This window comes from Corvus kubaryi, unplaced genomic scaffold (genome assembly GCF_017639235.1).
Source record: "Corvus kubaryi isolate FWS band 111438036 unplaced genomic scaffold, C.kubaryi_AGA036_p1.0 133, whole genome shotgun sequence".
In the NCBI taxonomy this organism is placed as follows: domain Eukaryota; kingdom Metazoa; phylum Chordata; class Aves; order Passeriformes; family Corvidae; genus Corvus; species Corvus kubaryi.
Genome location: NW_024580667.1, coordinates 21,160,049 through 21,181,681, shown reverse-complemented (window position 1 = coordinate 21,181,681; position 21,633 = coordinate 21,160,049). Strand labels below are relative to the sequence as shown.

Below are 21,633 nucleotides of genomic sequence, written 5' to 3'. Positions count from 1 at the left end.
CCTCCCCGCTCCGCCCGCGCCCCCCCGCGGCCCACCACCCACCCGCGGCGGGGAAGAGGAGACGCAGGAACTGCGGCCAGCGGGCGAGGTTGCGCCCTCTTAGGGTCCCCGCCCGGGGGGAAGGAGAGGGGGAGCTGCCACCGCCCATCGAGTCCTTGGAACCCGAGGCATTTGAAGGCGCCGCGGCCGCGACGGAGGGGAGAGACTCGCATGTGGGGCCGGCCCCGCGGAGCCCCACTCTGAGTCGCCGGCACCCCGCCGCCCAGGGACTGACGGCGCGGTGCAGTGCGCGGCAGCATGCGGCTCTGGCTGGGCTTCGGGCTGCTGCTGAGCGCCGAGCTCAGCGCCGTGTCCGCCGCGGTGAGTACGCGGAGGCGGCTCCTTCGGGCTGCGCGATCGGGTGCACACGCGGGACCCTCTCACGGCGAGACGCGAGAGCGGGACGGGACCGGACGGGACGGGGAGCCGGCGTGGGGTGGCTCGGGGCCTCCGCTCTCGGAGCGCTGGGGCAGCCAGGTGGGCTTCGCGCGGATGCCCGGCTGCCCCGCCCCTCCGCAGGGCTGCGCCCGCTCGCCGGCCCTCCGCGGGCGCGGAGCGAGGCGGCCGGCACCGCGCGGGGATGGCAGCGGGGGTCCGGCGGGGACGGGCCCCGCAGCGCTCTCCCTGTCCCACGGCCCTGCACGGAGCGCCGCTGACTGCGGAGGGAATAAAAAGCACGCACCCACCCGGGACTGAAAAGCAGCGAGTTATGTTTCCACGGTAAAAAATAACTTAAAAAAGAAGTGAAAAATAAATAATATTAATGTGAATAATAGTTTAGTGTTGGCTGCTTGGATTCAAAGTGCTGTGCACGCTGCCTTTGACCCCGCGCGATGGGCAGTAGCAGCAGGCTGGGGACTGGGAGGGATCCTAATGTTAATGGTTAAAGTTGAATTTTGGCATCTTTCCGGATGGACCTAGATTGTGGCATAGACTTGTAAAATCGAAAGCATGCAAGTAGTCTGAAAGTTTTGCTAAGGGAGCTAATTTTATCACTGTGATAATAGCTACTAGCTGTCCTTAAGTTTAAAGGACTCTCTTTCCTGGCGCTCCTGAAGTATTTGGGCAGTTCCTTCTGTACCTCTAAGTAAAGGGCAGTTGACATAATAACTTGAAATAGGTTATCTTTTTGTGTCTCCTTGTTTCCTTGCATTTGGTTAGGTTGATACTGTATTAGTGAAATTCAGGAGTGCAGAAAACTTGTCAGTAGATTTAGACACATGGGTTTTTGTCATGCTTCCTACCATAAATTTAAGATCTTGTATTAACATTTCAATCAACAATGGAAATATGGGAAAAGGTTACTTTAAGCTTTTCTGCAATTTCAGATGAAATTAAGTCCTATAATGAATTTTGATACCTCTCTGTGACCAATGGGATGCCTTGAATCAACTGAAGTAAGCAATGCACTGAACTACTGATGTCTTGTCTGTTGCTCCTAGGTTGATAACATCAGGCTTACTTTGATTGCAGTAAATCACTCAGTAGTGAATTCTCTTAGGCAATTCACCCATCACTTGGCATTAAGCTGATTAAACTGTATTCCCTTAAGGTCCTAATTAATTTTAATTAATTAGAATATTTTGAAGTCAATTATTTGCATTTAAGTTCTGAATTTGGTATGTCTAGAGATATAAATATGTATCTGTAAGGTACATTCCCACCTTGTGCTGTAAAGTGAAGTCATTGGGTAAACCATGACTTTCAATCAAAGACACAAAACTGTGTAGGGAAGAGGTGCTTATTAAAAGAAGATACAAACTTTAATCAGTTGTACAATTTAAGGTCTTCTGTAGCAACTGTGAAGAGGCTCTGTTCTAGAAGTGTCCTGCATGTACTGGATACATTATTTTATTAAAATCAAGATTTCTTGAAATGTAACCTGGAGCTGTTAATTACATTATGAAACTATTCCCATTATTAACTGTTCTTTGTGGGTTGAGCTGCCTGCAGATTTACAGTTCCTCGTCAGTGCCACCAGGAAACACAAGTATGCAGTGGAAGTTCAGCTCCTTGCAGTTTTGTTGCCTTAGATAAACTTTCAGTTGTAAATGGGTGGCCCTTCAATGAATTCAGTTCTGCTGGCACTGTCCCCAGCTCCACACTGTTGCCTGTCACTAGCAACCACTCAAAAGATGATGGAGATGGCTGTTGGCCTGCACCACACCAGGTGTGGGTGGTGATCAAGGGGCTTCTCTTTGGAGATTCTTGAGCCAGGCTGATGCCTGTGCATGATTGTGGCAGGGTGGTGTGAAGCACTCTACATCTGGGCAGGACCTCTTCTGCTTTTGGAGAGTTGACAGAGCTGACCCCGCTCTCACATGGTCCTCAGATGAACGTGTTCCCACTGTTTACATTTAAAGAGTAGTTGTATTAGCAGAAGTTTGTGTGGTAGGGAAGGTTGTAGCAGTACTCTTTGCAATAGGCTGAATGGAGCAACCACTTTTCTCCAGAAAAAAAAAAAATATGCTGGCTCCTTCCTTCCCCAAAGTAGCTTTTATTGGCTAGTCCTGTTTTGTGGTTTGTTTTTTTTTTTTTTTTTTTACGACAGTTGTGCAGCCACAGTCTTCTTAATTGTCCCATGGCCTTCATCACAGAATTGGTGAGGCTGGTGGGCACCTTGGAGATCATCTCGTCCAACCCCCTGCTCAGAGCAGGGACACCTACAACAGGCTGCTTAAGGCTTAGTCCCACTGAGTTTTAAATGTGTCCAAGGATGGAGACTGCTCAGCCCCTCTAGGCAACCTGTGTCAGCGCTTAGTCACCCTTACAGTAAATGTTTCTTCATATGTGCATTGTGGTTGTTCTGAGGTACCTAACTGAGGCTTGAGACCGTGCCTGTGTGCACAAGCAAGTGTGGCAGCAGCTCATGCTCTGCTGGTGGTGGTGATCCTGCAGTCTGTCAGGGCTGACAGTGAAAAATTGTTTTTATCTCTGACATATCTGTGATTAAATACATACAAGGAGATTTGGAAGGACTCCTCTGACAGAGGCATTTGACATAGCAAAGCCAGCCAGCTACTGTCATGATCATGTGCCTCAGCACAGAAAGAGGGAGCTTCTCTGTTGCAGCTCTCACTGGTTTTAATGTGGTATTATAAGGTGCATCCAGATGTGACACTGGAAGTTTAGTGTTCTTTATTTTGACCAATTATAATTAAAATATTAGTTATAGCTAATCTGGGCTTTTGTGCTGTTCTGTGTTCTTCTCAGGAGATTAATTTTCAGCTTACGATGAGAGCAGAGTGGAAGACAGGGCAGCAGATTAAGATGTTTCCAGGTCAAGATAAGAGACTGCTCCCATGAGACGGTTACAGGAGAAGCTTGTTTTGATGGATCTCTGCAGGGGTTCTCATTTCTGACACTCTTCAGGCTGCCATTTCCTTTGGAGAAAGTCTATTTCCTAACATTAGTACTGCTCAGTTGAGAGTTGACAATGCCATGGAAATCCTTGTCCTTGCTGCTGCAGTGCTGGTCCTTGTGCTTTGTGCAGTGGAGTGAGATCTTCAGCTGCACTTGAGCCCTGGGTTGAGTCACCTTCCACAGAAATGGACTGGCTGCCATGTAATGTTGGTGGAATGAAGGAGGTCTCCTGGCCACCACTGCTCAGCAGTGGGCTTAGCATTCTCTCCAAGTTCCCAACCCATCCCTGTTTTCTGCTTTTAGTCTTGGTGAAATGGGTGCTGGGACAGAGCTGAGAGCAAGCTCTATGGAGCTAATAGGGAAAGGCATGCCAAAACAGTGATAAAAGCATGCATAAGTTTTTCCACAAGGGCAGTGCTGATTCCAGTAGTCCTACTTGAGCTGAGTGTGTGGTGGCAACTGGGGTTGCACTGGTGTGAGGCCAGGAGGTTCCTGTCCGTGGGTAAGCCCTGTATGAAGAGTGGTGCCCTGTACGTGGCCAGGCAGAGACAGCTCTGCTGTGTTGCCCTCATGCCTTCCTTGCATCACCTCTCCTGTTTTTACATCGTATTTGGGAATGCATTCTGACACATGCAGTTAAAAGCCAAAAGCAAAAAGAATGTAATTGCTTCCAACTAATCTGAACAATTTTTCTATTCTCTTTTCATTATAAATGTGATTTACTGAAAATTGAGTTGTATGGGGCACATAAACCAAGAGCAAATAAGAAGAATGACAAGGGCTTTTGGTTTGTGGTTGAACAGAAGTATGACTGAGTCTGAATCACTGGTAGCACTTCACCTGGGTGTGCTTTTCCTAATGAAGTAAGGCAAGGTTGGGCAGCTGCCTTCATGTCAAGGACTGCCACTGTCTTTGATGCTGAAACACCTATTCCTCGAGGCCATCTGACACCCTTGTCCCTGAATGTCCTCAAGGACTTGACAATACCAAGAGCATGTTTAAGAAACCCTGGTAAGTGTTAATTTAGGAGGGAGATACAGTCACTCTGGTTCCAAAAATATGGCCAGAAGGGGAGACCTAAATGATTTCTAATGAGTGAAGATTTTCTCGGGCTAGAAGGCTTCAGGGAAAAACAGTAAGTGGGTTTCGTTGCCCCTGCCAGGCTATGGTGGGGTGTGGGAGTCTGAAGAAGACAAGTGCAGTGCTCCCTTCCTCCTGTTGGAGGAAGATGTCTTGTCAGGAAGAGGTGTAGGATCTGGGGTGGCTGAGGATGCACCAGAGAGGGTCATGAGAGCTTGGGCAGGAGGGTGGCCTTCCAGCCTGTGGTGAGCAGTGCTGGCTGGGGAAGTGGTGGAGTGGTGGGCGTGGGTTCACCTGTTCACCCTCGGCATTGGGGAGTTATTACTCAATATATATACACAGAAAAGTGTGCATATATTGAGCAATATGGGCACTTCTGGGGCAAGAGGACAGGCCTGGTGGCTCCTTGGTCCCAAAGGAATGTTTTTATATCTGTTGTCCTTTCTGCCAACTTTCCCTCTCCCTTTGGCCACTTCTTCTACAGCACCGTGGCATGGGGTGCTGGAGGTGGGAGAGAAGGGCAGGCTTTTTTGGAAACACATACCTGCCTGCTGCTAGTTGTGTTGGTGAACACAGTCCCTGAACCTCCTTGAGCAGTCAGTCCTGACTCATCTCCACAGAGTTTGCTCCTGGAGTCAGCTGTTGAGTGTCAGCATATGCAAGTGCACTCATGGACTATCATTCCAAGTTGCACAATTTTTGCTTCTGAGTGTTTGTATCAAATGCCTGCAGGACTACTGCAATGTTTCATTGCCACTTGTCCATTTGGTGTTTATAATCCTGGATATCATTAGGTTGTACAATGCCTGAGGTTATGCTGGATGTATATTCTGTCAGTTGCCTTGATTATGTAGAGCAATGTAGGAGAGCTGCTGCAGGCAGCTAAGACTATTGTTTTAAAATGTCAGAAACCAGCGTTAGGGATAGGCTTAGGAATATTGTTCTTTTTATAGAACTAGACTAAACAAAGGAAGATTCAACAACCTCTACACGAGAATAAATTGACTTACTTCATCAGTGTTTAAAAGTTGCATAGTATGCCCTCCCCAGAATTTCCGCTGACTTTCCCATCATAAACACTTAACACCTTAACATCTTGCAAGATTTGATCAAAGAGAAGAGTTTGGGAGTGGGCTATGACCTGAATGGAAGAGCAACCTGCGGCTTTAGTGAGTAGTTGAAAGTGTGAAGTACTGCTGCAATGTAATGATGTTTGTGAGAAGATAAATTTTTGATTTCTCTTGGTTGTGACTGGCTGGAATTATTCTTGGTGATTTAATACATCAAAAGAGTATGTGGGATTAACTCTTCAAGAGCATTTATATAGCAGTGTCTTGGACAATGTGTCAGTAAAATACAGAACAAGTTAAAACATTATCAATATGTAATTACTGCCATTATGCTGTTGTAGTCTGTGAGTTGCTGTAAAGAAACAGGCAAAGGTATTCTTCATAAAGAGTATAACTAGTGCAAAAAACTAGTCTGTTCTTACCCTCTGGCATGTACAAACAGTTAAAGGATGAAAAAACTGACTGTTTAATCTTCCTTTATCTCTGACATATTCTCTTACAGGAGGAGGAGCTCGAATAAACTTTGTAAATTGAAAAAGAAAAGTACAGTGTATATGTTCAAAAGCACTTCAGCTTCCAGTCGCTTGTACTTCTACTACACTGTTCAGCTCAGGGCTCATTTTTTACCACTCTGATATCTCAAAATATCTCAAATATGTATTTTTTAGGAAACCCCTTAACACTGTGCATGCTTTCATTATATTTCCAATGTGAGCAAAAAACATCGTAAGCCATTAAAAAAACCCCATTTAATGTTATATTAGCTCTTCTTAGGTTAGATGGTTGTGTGGTGGTGGTAGGAAATACCCCTTTTCACCTCTGATTTGTCAATTTATCAAGCATCTGAAAACTTGTACTTATGGGTTCTGATGAGAATTGTTGTCCTGCTTTTATACCTGTGCTGGGATGTTTCGGTGACATCAGTGCAAGGTGCTGAGGCCTGGGTGCAGACAGCAGGTGCCGTGGGACTCAGCAGCTTGGGAATCTGCTTGGGTGGAAATGAGTCAGCCTAGCCTTGCAAGCAGCAAAAAAGCTCCCTTTTTTTGGCTTGGCTTGCCTTTCAGCCACATAATAAAAAGGACATGTCCAAAAATGAAACGAGGGAAGCCAAAGAAGAGCTGGAAAAGGATAGGTTTCCTTCTTCTTGAATTTTTTTAAATGTTACCTTCATATGTAAAGAATGTTGTTCTCACACATGTTCTGAAATAAACAGCATAAGATTTTCTATGAATGTTCCGACTTAATTTATTAAACGTGTAACTGTGTTTTTAGCAAAGTTATTCAGCTATTTCTGTGGAATTTCTTGTAATCTGAAGGGTTTCTTTGTGTGGATTCAAGAGAATTTCTAATCATCCTCTGTTCCCCTCCTTCCCTGTGCTTTTTTTCTCTCTGTGTGCATCCGCTGCCTTCACCTTTACTGCTGCTGGCAGACAGCCGCCTCTTTCTTGCAGGGTCTGAGGAAGGGTGTGCTTCTTCAACAGAACAATGTGAAGGACAAAATACAAAGTGCTATCAAGTGTGTGGAGTAAACAAATTGCAAAGCAATAATTAGGTTTCTTTCATCTTTTTGTGGCTTTCATCTGCTTGTAGCAGTGACAGAGACCACATTTTGACCTGCAGGTTTTTAGGACAGCTGAGACAGAACCAGCAGAAGAAACTATCAGAGTTGTAAAATAGAGTAATTAGTTTAATACACTGAGATTACTAGGAAAAACTAGAATAGTTTAATTAAAAATCAAGTGAGTTTGGTCATTTGCATTCAGAAGAGATGTATTTTTTGAGGGAAGACTGAAGCATGGTACAACCTATGCAATATCTTATCTGTAGGTAACAATATGTACCTTATTGAAGAACATTTCAAATGCTGTAACTGGGAAACAGAAAGTTTTTAGGTAAAGTCTGTCACCCCCGTGGAGATCCCTGCCCAACTGTTACAGTGGGAGCAGAAGACATATGCTGAAGAGCTTCAGTTTGCAAACTCTGTGCTTCATCTCTGAATTGAGATAAGATGAAAGCCACAAATCAAGTCTAGATGTTGAACTTTCTTGAAAGGTGCCAGAAGTGTGGTGGTGTTCCCTATCATTGCTAGAAAAAAATTATTTGAGGCAAGTAACGTTCATCTCCTCTACCACCTTTAAACACCAGTGTCCAGCCTTCTCTCTGCCTGTGTGTGTCTCAGCTGCTGTGAGATTTATAATGTCTGTGGCTACATGGGAGGTCTGAGGTTTCAACCTTTCTTCTAGTCAGGATGCCCTCAATATGTCTTCTGTACATGTGGATGTTGTCTTAACACTGGGGAGTAAACCTGGTAGAGCATTTCTAAATGGTTTAGTGGGAGAAAGAGTTCTAATTCATTAATATAGTCAATAGTCAGTGCCATTTTTACATGAAGAGTCTTCCTATAGATAATTCACATTGCAAATTCATAATAAAGTATGTAATCTTTCATGCAAATAATCACTAACTTAGTGGAAAATGTTTTATAAGCTGGTTCTTTTGTAGTAGATGATTTATGGGGTTCTTAGTTTAGTATACAGAAGTCAGAATGAGAGGCTTTTTCTTATTTTTTTTTTTTTCCCTCTTTGTCATGACAAATGTTTCAGTTGTAGCTAAGGGATAGAGCAAATTAGCACATTTTCACTGGATAGCTATGTGCTGACTAGATATTTTAAGTCTTTTGGTCTTGTTAGTCCGGTTGTTTATTTAGTGGAAGAAAACTTGTTTTCTAGTCTACTGAAGACTTTTGTTGAAATATTTGTTAATCTAAAAGCATTGAAACAAATCCTAAGATTGTAATGAAACCCAAATAAGGCTGAAAAATTACACTGGTATGGACTGATGGGGCTGTAAAGAATAAGAAGAAAAGTTTAAAGAAAAATTAGTGCATTAATAGTTTGTATTCACAGTGCACATATTAAGGGAAAAATCAGCTACATGAGGGTAGATTCAAGCATTCCAGGAATTTTCATATTGTACTTGAAGCTTGCCCCTTTTATGGCAATGGTAACTCAGTTATCTGCTAGCAGAATAGCATAATAAAAAAAGGATGGGTTTTGACTGCCATAAAGCCAAGATACATGTGCAAGCACTAATTGTGGCCAAAACTCAAAAGACCTTTTTAGCTGTAAATGCCTGTGTGTTTTTAGCTGTTTGTTAGAATAAGCAAGGGAATCTAAAGCTATGTAAATGCTTTTAATGTAACAGCTTTACTTGAGAAAATGATGAGTAGCTTTTTATTGAAACTTTTTTTTTTAGCTGAAGTGTATTGACTGGGGCTGTATCTTTGTTAAGAACAGCTGTGTTTTTTGGAATCAGCATGGATATTTTTAGAGAAAAGCAGGGAACAGCAAGAGATATAAGTGAAAGTGAGAAGAAAGTAAAAAGCTTAACATTATCCTAGGAAGTCTATTTTCGTCATGTTTGGTTTTTTGTGTTTTTAAATGGCACAGTGATTCTGAGGAGTCAAGGCTGTGTGACAGTGATTCTGAGGAGTCAAGGCTGCATGACGCATCTCCAGGGGCCAGAGCAGAAAGCAGGGCAAGAAAAAAGGTCAGGAAAAAGGGAAAGAACTAAGTGCTAGAGCCCTGCACTTCGTTTTGCTTAGCTGGACAACAGCTCTGGGAGCTGGCTCTGGCTCCTGGCCACTGCCACCAGTTGTGAGGACCCTCCAGCTGGCATTCCCAGCCTGGAAGGGGTTGTTTCTGTGATCATTACTGGTAAATATCAGCTGAGAGAAGACTCAGACATGGATTCTGGTGCTGTCAATTCTTACGCAATGTAATTCTTCTGTCTGTGACTTTCTATTACTATTTTAAAACTTACTTCCCAGTATGGACCTTGGTGATCCAGCAAATGTTGTACCAGTGCCTAAAGTCATTGGGTTAAATAATGTCTTGGCTCACGCCCTTGGGAATGCCAAAATAATAGTTCAAATCAGGCAGAAAAGTAGATCCATCTTTCTGGGAACATGCCTTTGAAAATGTGCTCTGATTCACACTGGTCAGACAGAGTGGATGCTGATTTCTGATGCATTTTCCAGGAATTATGTGCTTGGTTGGGACAGAGCTTGTGATTTTAAATGGACTGGATGTGTCATAAGCATGGAAAAGCTTTGAATGTTAGCCCCTGAGATGTGCAGGCTGGCAACTGCTAACCTTGCAGTGATTGTAGCTCATTGCCCTCTGTCCTGTCAGGTGCAGACTCATTTCCTCAAAGCTGCTAATAATTTCAGCTTCCATTTAATTGATTTTTAGAGTAGTCAGAGGGGCTGTGAATGTGGAGAGATTTTTCTTTAGAGTATCAAGGAGACCAAAGAAGACAATGGTGACAGGACAAAGCCAAAAAACTGCACGGGTCAAAAATTAGAAAGATTGTTTTGTGAGAGTGCTTCTGTGTGCTGTCATTATAAGAATCATGTTTTCTTTTTAGTGCCTTCAAATAAAATCTTTAGAGGAGCAAGCCTAGCAAGTGATTGCCTTATACCCATTTGTGTTCCCACAGCCTTTGTGAAGGTAATGTACACACTAAAATATATACCTGCTAAAAGGTGTTTGTTCTAAATGCCTTCCTTGCATTCAAAAGAACTTTCTCATCGATACCACAGAAGCTGCTGGTGCTGGAATTGATTTGGCAATGTGAAAGCCAGAGGAAAAGGTCTGTTTGATCCTCTAGATACACTACTTTGGATGCTGCCGGGTCTGCAGAAAGTGCAAGTGCGCAGAACACAAGTAGGATATTCTCAAGACCAGCTGACCCTGTGTTAAGGCCTGAGATGGCATCTACATGGTCCCTGTGTAGCTGGCACATGATAGTTTTGGTCCAGAGTTTGTAAATTACCAATACTGTGCACAACTTTAATTACTCTCACAATGTAAGACACATCTGTGCATTGACAGACCTGCATGTCTGGACTCTATTTCAGTGGAAGACTTTTTATTTTTGTTTAATGTCAATACATCAATATCTTTTATTTTAATAGTGTCCTGTTGGTTACAATTAAATAGTATCAATTTAACTTGCAAAATAGAACAGCATGCAGAACTTAATGGAATGCCAAAACAGTCTGTGTACTGAGTGTCTTCTGTTCAGCTCAGGTTTATTTTAGCTGGACTGTTATTCTGTACCACATGGTTCACAAGCAGTTCTTTGTTTTTTGTAAATCCCCATTCAACATCATGGATTAAAGTCTGAACATTCATGGCCAAAATATGAAAAGTTCTGGGTTTCCCTTCCTGGGTTCTTTTAGATGTGTGCCATGATTGGAACAGTAATGGGCAATTACATGGGACGGGTTTGCACATGGCACAGTGTGTCTGTGTTGTCCAAGGGAAATTGTGAAATTGATTTGCATGGGAAGCTGCCCATGTGATTATGTCATATTGGGTATTGTTTTGGATAATACCCCTACTTTTCTGACAGATGTGGTTCAGCTGTCTAGAAAAATATTTCGTATTTCAGAATCCAGAGATCTATAAATTGTGTCAAATTAGTCTTGAAAGCAGAATGACATTTTTGCAAAGTTGCACATACTATTGTATGAAGTACTGCTGAAAATAATTGAATGTTGCGATGTGCTTAAAACATGAGTCTCTTATATGAGTTTTTTCATACCTGAGGACAACCAATGAATTTCTAGAATATCGGGTAAAATGTAAAGCTTTTGTTCAAGACCACTCATTAAAACAGAATTTGTAAGTTTGCGTGTAAAGTAATTTGTTTCTTGTTTGCTGTGTTTGAAAGTATAAAGTGCAGAATTCCTGTCCTTAGATTTATAGTATTAGATGGAAGCTGCATTTTTACAATCTGAGTCACACCATGCTAAAGGCAAAGTTATGATGTACATTCATAGTTAACCTATCTCATAGTTGTCACTGGTGATGGATAGTGATTTGTGTGTTTCCCTAAGTACCAATTGTTATTAGCCTGATAGCCCAATATCAAGTGGTATAATTGATAGGAATTAGTAATTTGACTAAATTTTGGTGCTGATCTTCAATCTCTCACTGTCTGCAGGAATTATTTAGTGTAAAACTGGGTCTGTTTTTGGGGAAGCGATCAGCTTCTTTAGACTGGTTATTTACCTGCCTTTGGGAAGGTGGAAAAGGGGTGAGACTGTAAAAGAGTCAAGGCACTTTGCATGTTATGATGAAGTGCTGAGGTAGCAGCTGGGTGAAGAAATAATTTCTAAGTATGTTGTCTGGGTAAGACCAACAGCTACACTTTGTCATTCCCGTGTGTGTGCCGTGCTCCCTAGGGGACAGATGGTGTTTCAGCCTGCTCCTTACACCTGCTTTACTGTGGTGCATGGAAAAGATATGCCAGCTTTTCTTTCCTGGCTGGTGCCTCCTACACATTAAGCCTTGCAGGTGAATCAGCATGATTTGCCTTTTGCTTGCTGTCAGCACCTTCATTTGAAGCTGCTGAAGCTTGGTCTGGTTGGCAGCAAGGATGTGCTCCTGCAGGACGAGCGGCAGAACCCGCTGCCTGTCATCCCACACGAGAGGCAGAGGAGTACATATCAGCTCGTGGCTGTACATCCCGAATCAGACCCAGAACACCATCCCGAATCAGACCCAGCAGTTGCATCTGCTTCCTGTGAGCTTGAGGATGTCCAGCGAGAGTCCATTGCTGCCTGTCCTGCCAGGGCTGGAGAGGTTTGCTCTCCTGTAGAGCCTGAAGTGGTAGCGCTGCTCGATCCCTGCCTGAAGTTGCCTTTGAAGCTGAACTCTCCAGCTGACTGCAGTAGGGAGCCACAGCAATGCCAGTTGCATCCCCTTCAAAACCTACAGGCCATGAGAAAATGGAGGCAACAAGCTGTAAAAAAGCCAGAAAATGTCTTTAAGATCTATGTGTCTTACTCTTAGGGTGTTTCAATGATTTATTTATGGCATGAGAAATTACTTTTGTCACTGAAGATTTATTACATGCAGAGAAGTAGGTTAGTGATCTTGATCAGCAGAGTAAAAATGAGTTTCATCAGCTTGGTTGTCTGAGGATGATTTTATCTTAACAGGCCTACAGATGGAAAATAGAGTCTGGTCAGATGTTCTTTGCCTATTTTCCTCCCTTATAACCAGCCTTGCCCTGTTCCCTAAACTGAAAGTCCAGTGTCATGTCTACAATCACTTCATTTTTTCATGTTCGTTTCATTGTTGGGGCTTAGTGATGATGAGCCTATCATAATTTCCTAAAAACTCAGTCAGTTAAAATATAGCACGTGAAAATATATGCTATTGTCTAATATTGGGAAGCCATTAAAAGCTACTGGATGTGTTGACAGGTGTAGTGATCAAGGTAAACTACCAAGGGAAAAGTGTCTCCTCAGGCTCTTGAATGAGTCATCAAAGAGATTCTTTTTTAAAATAATAAAGACATTTACAAAGAGACATCCTCTAGAATGTTATCAGTAGAGTACAAGACAACCTTTTCTATATAGTTTGGCTTAATTTTTCCCACTGTTAAGTGAGCACTTCAAGCTAGCTTTAAAGGTGGTGGATGTATTTTTGGTACCCGAAGTTTTTTTCCTTGTTGTAACTCCTCTTAACATTGCAAAGGAGATGGATTACTGGGTGGTCTTTTAGTCCAGAGGTGATTGCAGGAAGAGAAACTAAGAATGTAAGGTTGACTGAAACCCAAAAGTTTTGTGGCTGTACCCAGCAGGTGTATTATTTGTATTATTTCTATTTTTAAGGACCACTGAGAGTTGGTACAGATCACTGCATTTAGAATCCCTGTGAAATACAGCAATATATATGGGCTTTTGGGGGTGGGCGGAAAGGCAAGCAATCCAAAAAGAGTAAAAGGTGACTTTTTGTTTTTTGTGTGTGTTTTGTTTTTGGGGTTTTTTTTTCAGGCCTTATCAAGAAATGCTGGAAAGAAAAAAATTGGAGAAAAAGGCAAAAGAAATATGAATTATGTGTTTTTGTCTTAGAATAGCAGTCACCTAATTGTTAGGGTAATGAAAAAATATTACCACTACACTTTTATTTATCAGAATTCTTTCTGAAATTATAAATAGCTTGAATAAACAACTTCATTTTGGAACCTGCAGTATCAGCCAAACAATTCCTGTACACTGCAATCTGTACTATTCTCAGTCGTGTGCAACATATGCTGTTGTGTGTTGGCATATTTGTTTCTTGACTAGGATTTTTTTACCAGAAGCATCTCCTTTATTTTTATTATAGAGTGAAGTACCTGTGCACATACTTGTTCCGGAAATCTTCATTTCTTTTAGAAATTACTGATACTGATACTGACACTTTATCTTTTTCAGCATTTTCTTTTTCTCTCTTCTAGACAAATGATGTTGGTGCCTACTCACAGAAGTATGTGCTAGTAGAACCCCCTCAGTATTGCATGTAATATTCAAAAGTATTTTATCTTCATTTCATGCAAACATATCTAGCATGTCTCACTCATTTTAGGACTAAGAGATGCATTATGCATAATGGTGATAAACCCTCATTTTGACAAGCAGTTGCCTGTTGCAGATACTCTTTTTTCCTTTCCCCTCATTCTGTTTTATTTTTCTCCAGGAAAAGTGTGATACCCTCCTTCCCTCTCTCCCAACACCTTTAAAACCTGTGGAGACCTCTCACATCTAAGTGAGGACCATGGATCTTGATAGATGATCAAAGAAGGATAAGAGTTCCAACGAATGTCTTGTCCCTTGCCAATAAAATTGTCATAGCCTGTATTCTGATTCAGTGGTAAAATTAAAGTGGTGGGGTTGTTTTTCTGTTCTTTCAGGTTAAATTATGAACTTTCTCACTGTTCAGGCTAAGGTTTTATTTTCCATTTGACTTCGTTCACTGACGTGTTCATGAGACATTTTTAGATATGAAGATATGGACATTGCATCCTGTCCAAAGGCGTAATGTCTGTTTCAGAAGTAAGTCTCCAATGTTGCCTCTGGACATACAGTGTGTGCCACAAACCCATCAAGGGCTGTCATTTTTTATCTGAAGGTTCCAGTGCGATTGTTGAGTCTCCAGTGGTTCCCCTCCCACTGCACGTTCACCTGCTCTCTCAGCTACAAGCAGAATTGCAAACAGGTTCAGGTACTGCAGCCTGAAGGGATGAATGGCATATTTGTAGGAAAATTGGCCTAATACCAACTTGGTACCATCCATTCCCTTTCCCCTTTTCCCTCTGGTGCATGGAAGGAACTGTCTTCCCTGAGCAGCTCCAGCTGGCTGCCTGGATACCCTGTTTGAGCAGATAGCATGGATCTCTAGCACCAGAACGCTGTTCAACTGCTTATCTTGTTCCTGTCCAAGGATAAGGTGAGCTTGGAGCTGATGTGGTGGACTGAGGGAAGTGTTGCAGGCAGTATCCAGCGCAGCTGCAGATGAATGTGGCTGACTGCACGTGTGGGAGCAGAAATCCAGTCCCTATTTTGCCACAGGCTGCTTTGGCAGCCCTTAGGCAGTATTTTTAGCTTCTCTGTGTCTCCCTTTCGTAAAAATGAAGTAAGGATAACAAAACCTCCTGATCTCCAAAGTAAGATATAAGTAAGTTGTGTGATATTCCGTGATAGGGATTATACAAAGCTTGAAAGTGTGGAATAAAAATGGATTTGATGGAGATTGAAGATTAATTTCTCAGTATCATCAGCTTCAGGAATAAAAGGAGTTCACACACTCAAAAGCTGGCAGCACACTGGCCCTCATGACCTAACATGTAACTCTGGGTTGCCAAGCCTTTTCCTGTATTGGCCCTTGCCGCTCTCATTTTAGGTGTTTCTGCAGTAACCACAGAGACAAAAACTTTAAATACAGAGGCTAAATATCAGAATGGGAAAAAAAGACAAATGATCAAGGGGAATTTTGTCATGGGCTCAGGATAGTGCACCAGATTAACTTGGGATTTCCATCCAGTGATTTTGGCTATGTCTCTCTAATCCTCTTGGAGCACAAAATAATTCCTAACTTTAATTACAGTATATTTAAAAGCATATTTTCTAAACTGTTTCTGCTTCGGACCCCAAAATAGAAAAATCTTGATTTTTCTACCAGAAAAGGCAAGTATTCACAGAATTATTTAGATGAGTAAAGGTAGAGGGGGAAGATAAAAGTAATAAAACAGAATAGCTTTAAACCTGCATACCTTATGATGCCCGCCAGTTTTTATGAGGTAAAAACAGCCAAGATCTCCATATAAATTTATTTTAATGATTAAAAATGGTCTTTTGGAAATGGAAATTACAACTTTTTATTTTTTTTTCCCAGTTTAACATGAAATTCCTTTCCAGTGAAAGAAGGGGAAATGAAGTAAATGAATAAAGGAAAGGCTTGCCAAACAATGATAAGATGTGGATTGTTGTAAATAACTGTGAAAAGTTTAGTGTCATTGTAGGATAGTGTGTTACCTGTTCTCCTCTTCCCCCAGTGCTAATTGAAATTAGGGGGGACTGATTTTATTCTTTACGGTTAAATTTACAGCGTTGAACAAGACAGGGAATCCAGGCTGTTCTCAGCTGGATTACAAACAGTAGAGCTATTCTTTTGGTCTGAAAACCCTGACCTGGTAGGGAAAAGTGATCCAACTGCTTCCAAAATAGGCACATCTGTGTACTGTAGTACTTTGTCTCTCAGGGATACTTGATGTGTGCTCCACCAGTTGAAGAATGGGTGAGGTAAATGTAGAGTTCTAGAATAAAAGGCATGAAACTACACCTAATCCCAAAAATTTTAGGCATCTCTGGGTGTTTTTTATTTAGAAAAGTTAATGTCAATCTATTTTAGGAAGTACAGCAGCTTCTATTCTTCATTCTCCTCAATACTTGTAGTTTTTGGTGAGCTCTTAAATACTTTACCGGTCTTAAATACACTTACAAATACTAAATCACTCTGTTGCATCATTATGAAAATAAAATTTTCTGTGTTCACATGCTGAAATACAGAAATTGAGATGCAAATGAGAAGCAAGCATCCAATCAGTTTTCACTCTCATTTTCTCTTGAAAGTGCAATGTTTTTGAGATATCCAGAAAGAAACATTGAAATATAAACGTGACTCTAAAGTGAGGGATGTGATTTGACTTTTGTAAGCACTATTTTTTGCTTGTAGACAGTTTTCCATGTGGAGTTGGATAGGAGAGCTCCCAGCTCCTTGCCCCAGTAATATCAGGTAGCAGTGAAGTAAGTATTGCAGAACCCATTGGTGGGGAAAAAGATCTGCTGCCTTTCCCTAAAGAGTAATAAGACCAAGCAGCCTTCTGAGCAAGTCTTCCTGCTGCCATTGTAGTAGGATTAGGAGGATAGTTAACCACACCAGCAAGGTATTGGCAGTCAAGGTTTTTGGTCTCTGTTGTAAATGCTTTGTGATTAATTTAACAGGGTTGGACAGGATAGGGAGGCAGGTTGGACTGACTTGCTGGCTGGTGCTGAAGTGGCTGTGTCCCACAGGGCTGCCAAAAGAGACATTTCCACTCCTTTTTCTCATGTATGTCAGTGTCAGTGATCGTTTTGCTGTGAGCTGTAGCCCATTTGAGCCCGGCTGGTTCCCAGCATTGGCTCCTGGAAGGGCTGGCTGCATGACGGCCGCTGTTGGCACTGGAGAGGGAGCGGGAGCGGGGCCAGACCGCAGCTGTTAACAGCAAAGGGCCCGGGGCTGTGCTGCAGAAACTCTGCTAACCACGGCCTCAAGGTGTGGTTTCACATCAGAGCTGGACTGACCTCGCGCAGGGGCGGAGGATGAGTGGGGCTGACCTTCTGGTCCCAGCCCGCTATTTACTGGCTACTTGCTTTCTCTCTGGTCTATTTGCATGTGGAGTGGCAGTGGCCATTCAATGCATGGTGTATAGTCAAATGCACTTCCTTCTCACCACTGGCCATGTGCTGACATATTAATATGTTTTCGTACAGAGAAAATGCTTAAGGAATATTCTGTTTTCATAGTCAAGCTCTGTGCAACCTAAACATGGGCCCCTTTTGCATCATTCTAGCCTTTAATTGCCTGATGGATTTCACAGGATCACATCTTATTCAGTATGCAGAACAGAATGTGCTCGCTGAGCAAGGGAAGATGCAGGAATTTTTGCCTTACTCTTCACTTTCTGGACTTGTTTCTTACTTTAGAGATAATAATCAAGTTGTGCTTTGAAGGCAGAATAAATGCATTCAGCTTCTCATGAGCTTCCTATGGCCTTTATCACAGTAATACCTGAATGTTTTGAAAAAGCATGTGCTGATTTTTATAAGCATACTCCCCAGAAGGAAGGAGGCAGTGTATTGCTGCACTCAGTTTTTTTATCCCATTCTGTCTGTGCAAGCCAGAGTGGTGCTTTAACCTTTCCTAAGGATTTCATAGCTATTTGCTGACTCTTTGGGGAAGGGTAACCTGGAAAATGTAATGTCAAAAGTAACTCCTAATTAGCATTCAGTAGCATTTCATTGTCTGCTTTAACACAGTAACTTCAGCTGAAGCCAGGACTTTGAGATCTTTGGTTTGAAAAAAGATCCAGCACTAAACATGTAGAGAAAATGGGGAATGTGTAATTAGTGACTGCCTGTGAAAAGTGTGGAAATGATTTGTCTTAAGTTGATTTCATGGGAGAGGCAGAGGCTGGTTCCCATTCTGCAGGGTAGCACTCGACTGCCTTAACCAGGGAATATCTTTCAGCTGTGTGTCTCAGCTCTCTGTGCATCCTCCACTACAGCAGCAGACATGCAGGCAGTCTGCTTCAGGATTGCAGAGCCTAGTGCTGAGATTTCATATTCTCCACACTAAATGGGTCTGAGCGGGGCTGGTGCTCGCCAGGGATAGCCATACTCTCTCACTGCTCGTACCTATTTTCAGAAAGGATAAATGTTTTTTACCAGAGAGTTCCTTGCTGTGGCTTGCCAGGCAGGAAGAAGGCAAGGTAGGTAGGGTGATGCGACCCTGGCCAGGCCAGGCTGGTGTGGAGGGCTTGGGTTGCCTCTGAGCAATAGTAATTTAATGACTGCAGCCTGTTAGGAGGGCAAAAGAGCTGCTTGAGAAGAAAGGAACCCTCTGCTCAGTGCAGGTTTGTGTGGAGCTCTCACAGAACACCTTAAATTTGCATTTAGCTTGGAAGGAGAAGACTGTAGATATAAAACCTCCAAAAATAATTCAAAGAACAAGGTGAATTGGTTAAAAAAAGGAAAATGTAATCATTTTTCCATTTTGACTCTTTCAAGAAAGAAATTTTTTTCCCCCATCCTAAAGTTATGAAGCGTAGCTATGTCACAAATTGTAATGAGAGGTACCAGTTCCCTGCTGCTTTCAGTTATTCCATCACTTTCTCAGGGCAGGAGGAAGGTGTGGTGTTTAAAATCCTTTATGAAAGGCTTCACAGCTACTTAATGAAAGCAGTGGTGAAATGGAAATTCATTTTTCTGTGTCTCATCCAGACTGCTGTTTGGTCCACCAAAGAGACTGCACTTCTGCTTCTTCCTTCTCATTTTCTCAGCCCAGTGTCTTTCACCTGACTGTGTTGGTTACTTTCCATTTACATTTTCTCTTTATCTTACCTGTTATCCTTTTTCTCCTTGTTCTTGTGCCCTAATAGTCCAGTCCCTATTTGTTTGACTGTCATTTCAGTCTTACCCATCTTTCTTCACATGAACCCACCCATCTTCTTCACATGAAACCATATGACCTTAGATATATTGGCAGTACAAGTTTTGTCTGTATTAGGGAGGAAAAGAGTAGGCAGCAAACTACAGGTTTGATGTTAGCATTGTTTATGTTTGAGTATTTTGCCCTTTTAACTGCTGATGAGCAGGAGTTCCCAGTTTACATCTGCCTAATCTGATTACAAATGCTTAGCCTGTGCTCCTCCTTTGGTGTGCCATCCTTTCTGTTGAACTATTGCCAGATATAATTCATATGTCTGAAAACATGGAAGAGTTCATGGAACAACTGTCTTTTTCCCTGGAAATAGTTCAGTGGGCTTTTGCTTTGGTGGGGTTCTGTGTTGTGTTTATCTCTGTCTCTTTCTACGTTTAAAATTGCCATGAGAAAATAGAAAGGTCGCATGCTGCGGGACTTCCTTGCAAACCTGCTTTCTATGTCACAAATATGGAGCTTTTTAAACTAGCTAAAAGCTGAGTTGAAACAACTGGGAATTGATAAAATCTATGAATTCAGATGAAGCAATGGTGGAACAGCAATATGGTTATTTTTAGGCCTTATGTAGACAGAAGCAGGTTTTTGCAACCTGTTTTGAATTATCTGTGGTAATAGAAAATTGTATATTACTGTTAACTGTGTAAAACTTGAGGTTTTCCTGAGCATGTTCCTCCTTAGAGAGTATCTTTCAGAAGATCAGCGTTGGCACTGTGACATGTCCACCTACACATGGTGCCTTCTATGCACTGTTGGTAGCAAGTAGCCCCAGGTGTCTACTGATGGCAGTGAGCACCTTGAAAGTAATCATAAACCTGGTGTGCATTATGCATGTATTAACCACACAGTGTATTGGGAGATTGTTCTAATTATCTGTTTAAAGTGGTAATTAATTAAAAAATGGTCTTAAATTGTCCTAAAAGATCATGATATGCCTTTTCTAAATAAAGTAATTTGACACTGTGAAGCTGGATAAGCAGTGTGATGTAATTTTATATAGCCTTTAGGACAAAAAGAAATGTGTAGTTTTCAATCCACTAATAAGCTGAGCAGAAATACAGTGGAAGGGAAAAATTAGGAAGGTTGAGTGTAATATTGCAGCAGGTGTTCTACAGCTTGCACATTCAATATTTTCAAAGCTTATAAGGACTAAAAAGCTTTTGTTTACATGAGCTTTAGTTTATATCTTGAACATTGGACTTAGAAATGAAGAAGGAAGCTGTAAGGAACCTGACAGCCAGAAGCTTCTGCTCCACAGGAGTTCTGTGTTCTGATTTTGCTAAATGGGGTCAGTAAATATTGATGAATAGTTGCAGGTAGGTATCATGGCATAAACATAGTCTATTAAGAGTCACTAAAAAGTTTGAGGAATTATGGGGTTGACTGCTTTGGCTACTGTTGGTGTTTGAATAAGAATTGTTTTCCTTTTATTCAAAGTGAACAAATACTAGAATTACATCATGTCTTTTAAACATTTATGGGTGTTACGACTTCCATAGTGCATAAAACTGCAAGGAAAATAAGTTGTACTTTTCGAACAGCAAGATTTAAAATTCTCACTGTTGGTATTTCATTGGTTTTTAGGACTAATTCTTTTTAAAGAATTTTGCTTTTAATATAAATGATTAATTGTTTTACATTTTCAAAAGAATAATAATGACATTGTGTTGCATTCTAGATAGTTTGGAGTTTAGGAATGCGACTTTTAAGGTTGCATGGGATCTCCCAAAGGCATTTCACTTTTGACCTTTAGATGAAATAAATGGATGTTCCCTCTTTGTAAAATGGACAGAGCCTGCTGGTGGAGTGCAAAGGCATTTCTTATTTAGCACAAAGTCAAGCTTTATGTGAGGAATTAGATATACAGATTAAGCAACAGTACTAAAATGAAGTAATGCCAGTATAATGCCAATCTTGTTTTCACCCTAAGTAAGTTTACATTCTTAGACTCAGACTGCTAATGTACATCTGTGTTATTAGCTCTGCCTTTAGCTTCTTTGCTTCTAATTTTCCATTCACAATTTCATAGCAAGAGATGCCTGTGCATGTGTGTGTGTGCTGAGGGTCAGGCTTTGTTTCTACCAAAGTGTAGGGTATCTGTATCGTGAGGTAGTACGTATATTTGTTAGCAGATATGTCTAGTTTTCACGGTAGAACAGTTTTGATTGTAGGTGATGAGAAATAGGTAGATACCTAGAGTATGACTTCTGCAGTACATAAATCTTAAACGTTGTCTTCCTTCTATTATGGTTTCTGACATGGTAATTCTTTCAGCTGTTCTTCAGGGCACTGAATGTGCAATGATTTTGGGTGACATTAATTTATAAAATAAAATGTATATAAATAGATTTTATATGTTAGAGAAAGCAAAATTAAAAAATACCATACACTGGAAGCAGAAGATGAAGAGATTTATTGTGATGCCCAGTAATCTGTAAAAAATCCATTCATGGCTGTGAACCAGCTTTTTTGAAGTGCAGGAGCAA

At 41.7% G+C, this 21,633-nt stretch overlaps 1 protein-coding gene across 1 annotated transcript in view; it reads left to right on the top strand.

Annotated features, from left to right (window-relative positions):
• The first annotated feature begins 17 nt into the window (after window positions 1-17).
• Window positions 18-21,633, top strand: part of COL4A1 (collagen type IV alpha 1 chain) — a 120,736-nt gene continuing 99,120 nt past the window's right edge. The window contains exon 1 of the mRNA XM_042038484.1: window positions 18-360. Coding sequence (XP_041894418.1) covers window positions 298-360 — 63 coding nt within the window. The 5' untranslated portion in view covers window positions 18-297. The remainder of the gene's footprint in view (window positions 361-21,633) is intronic.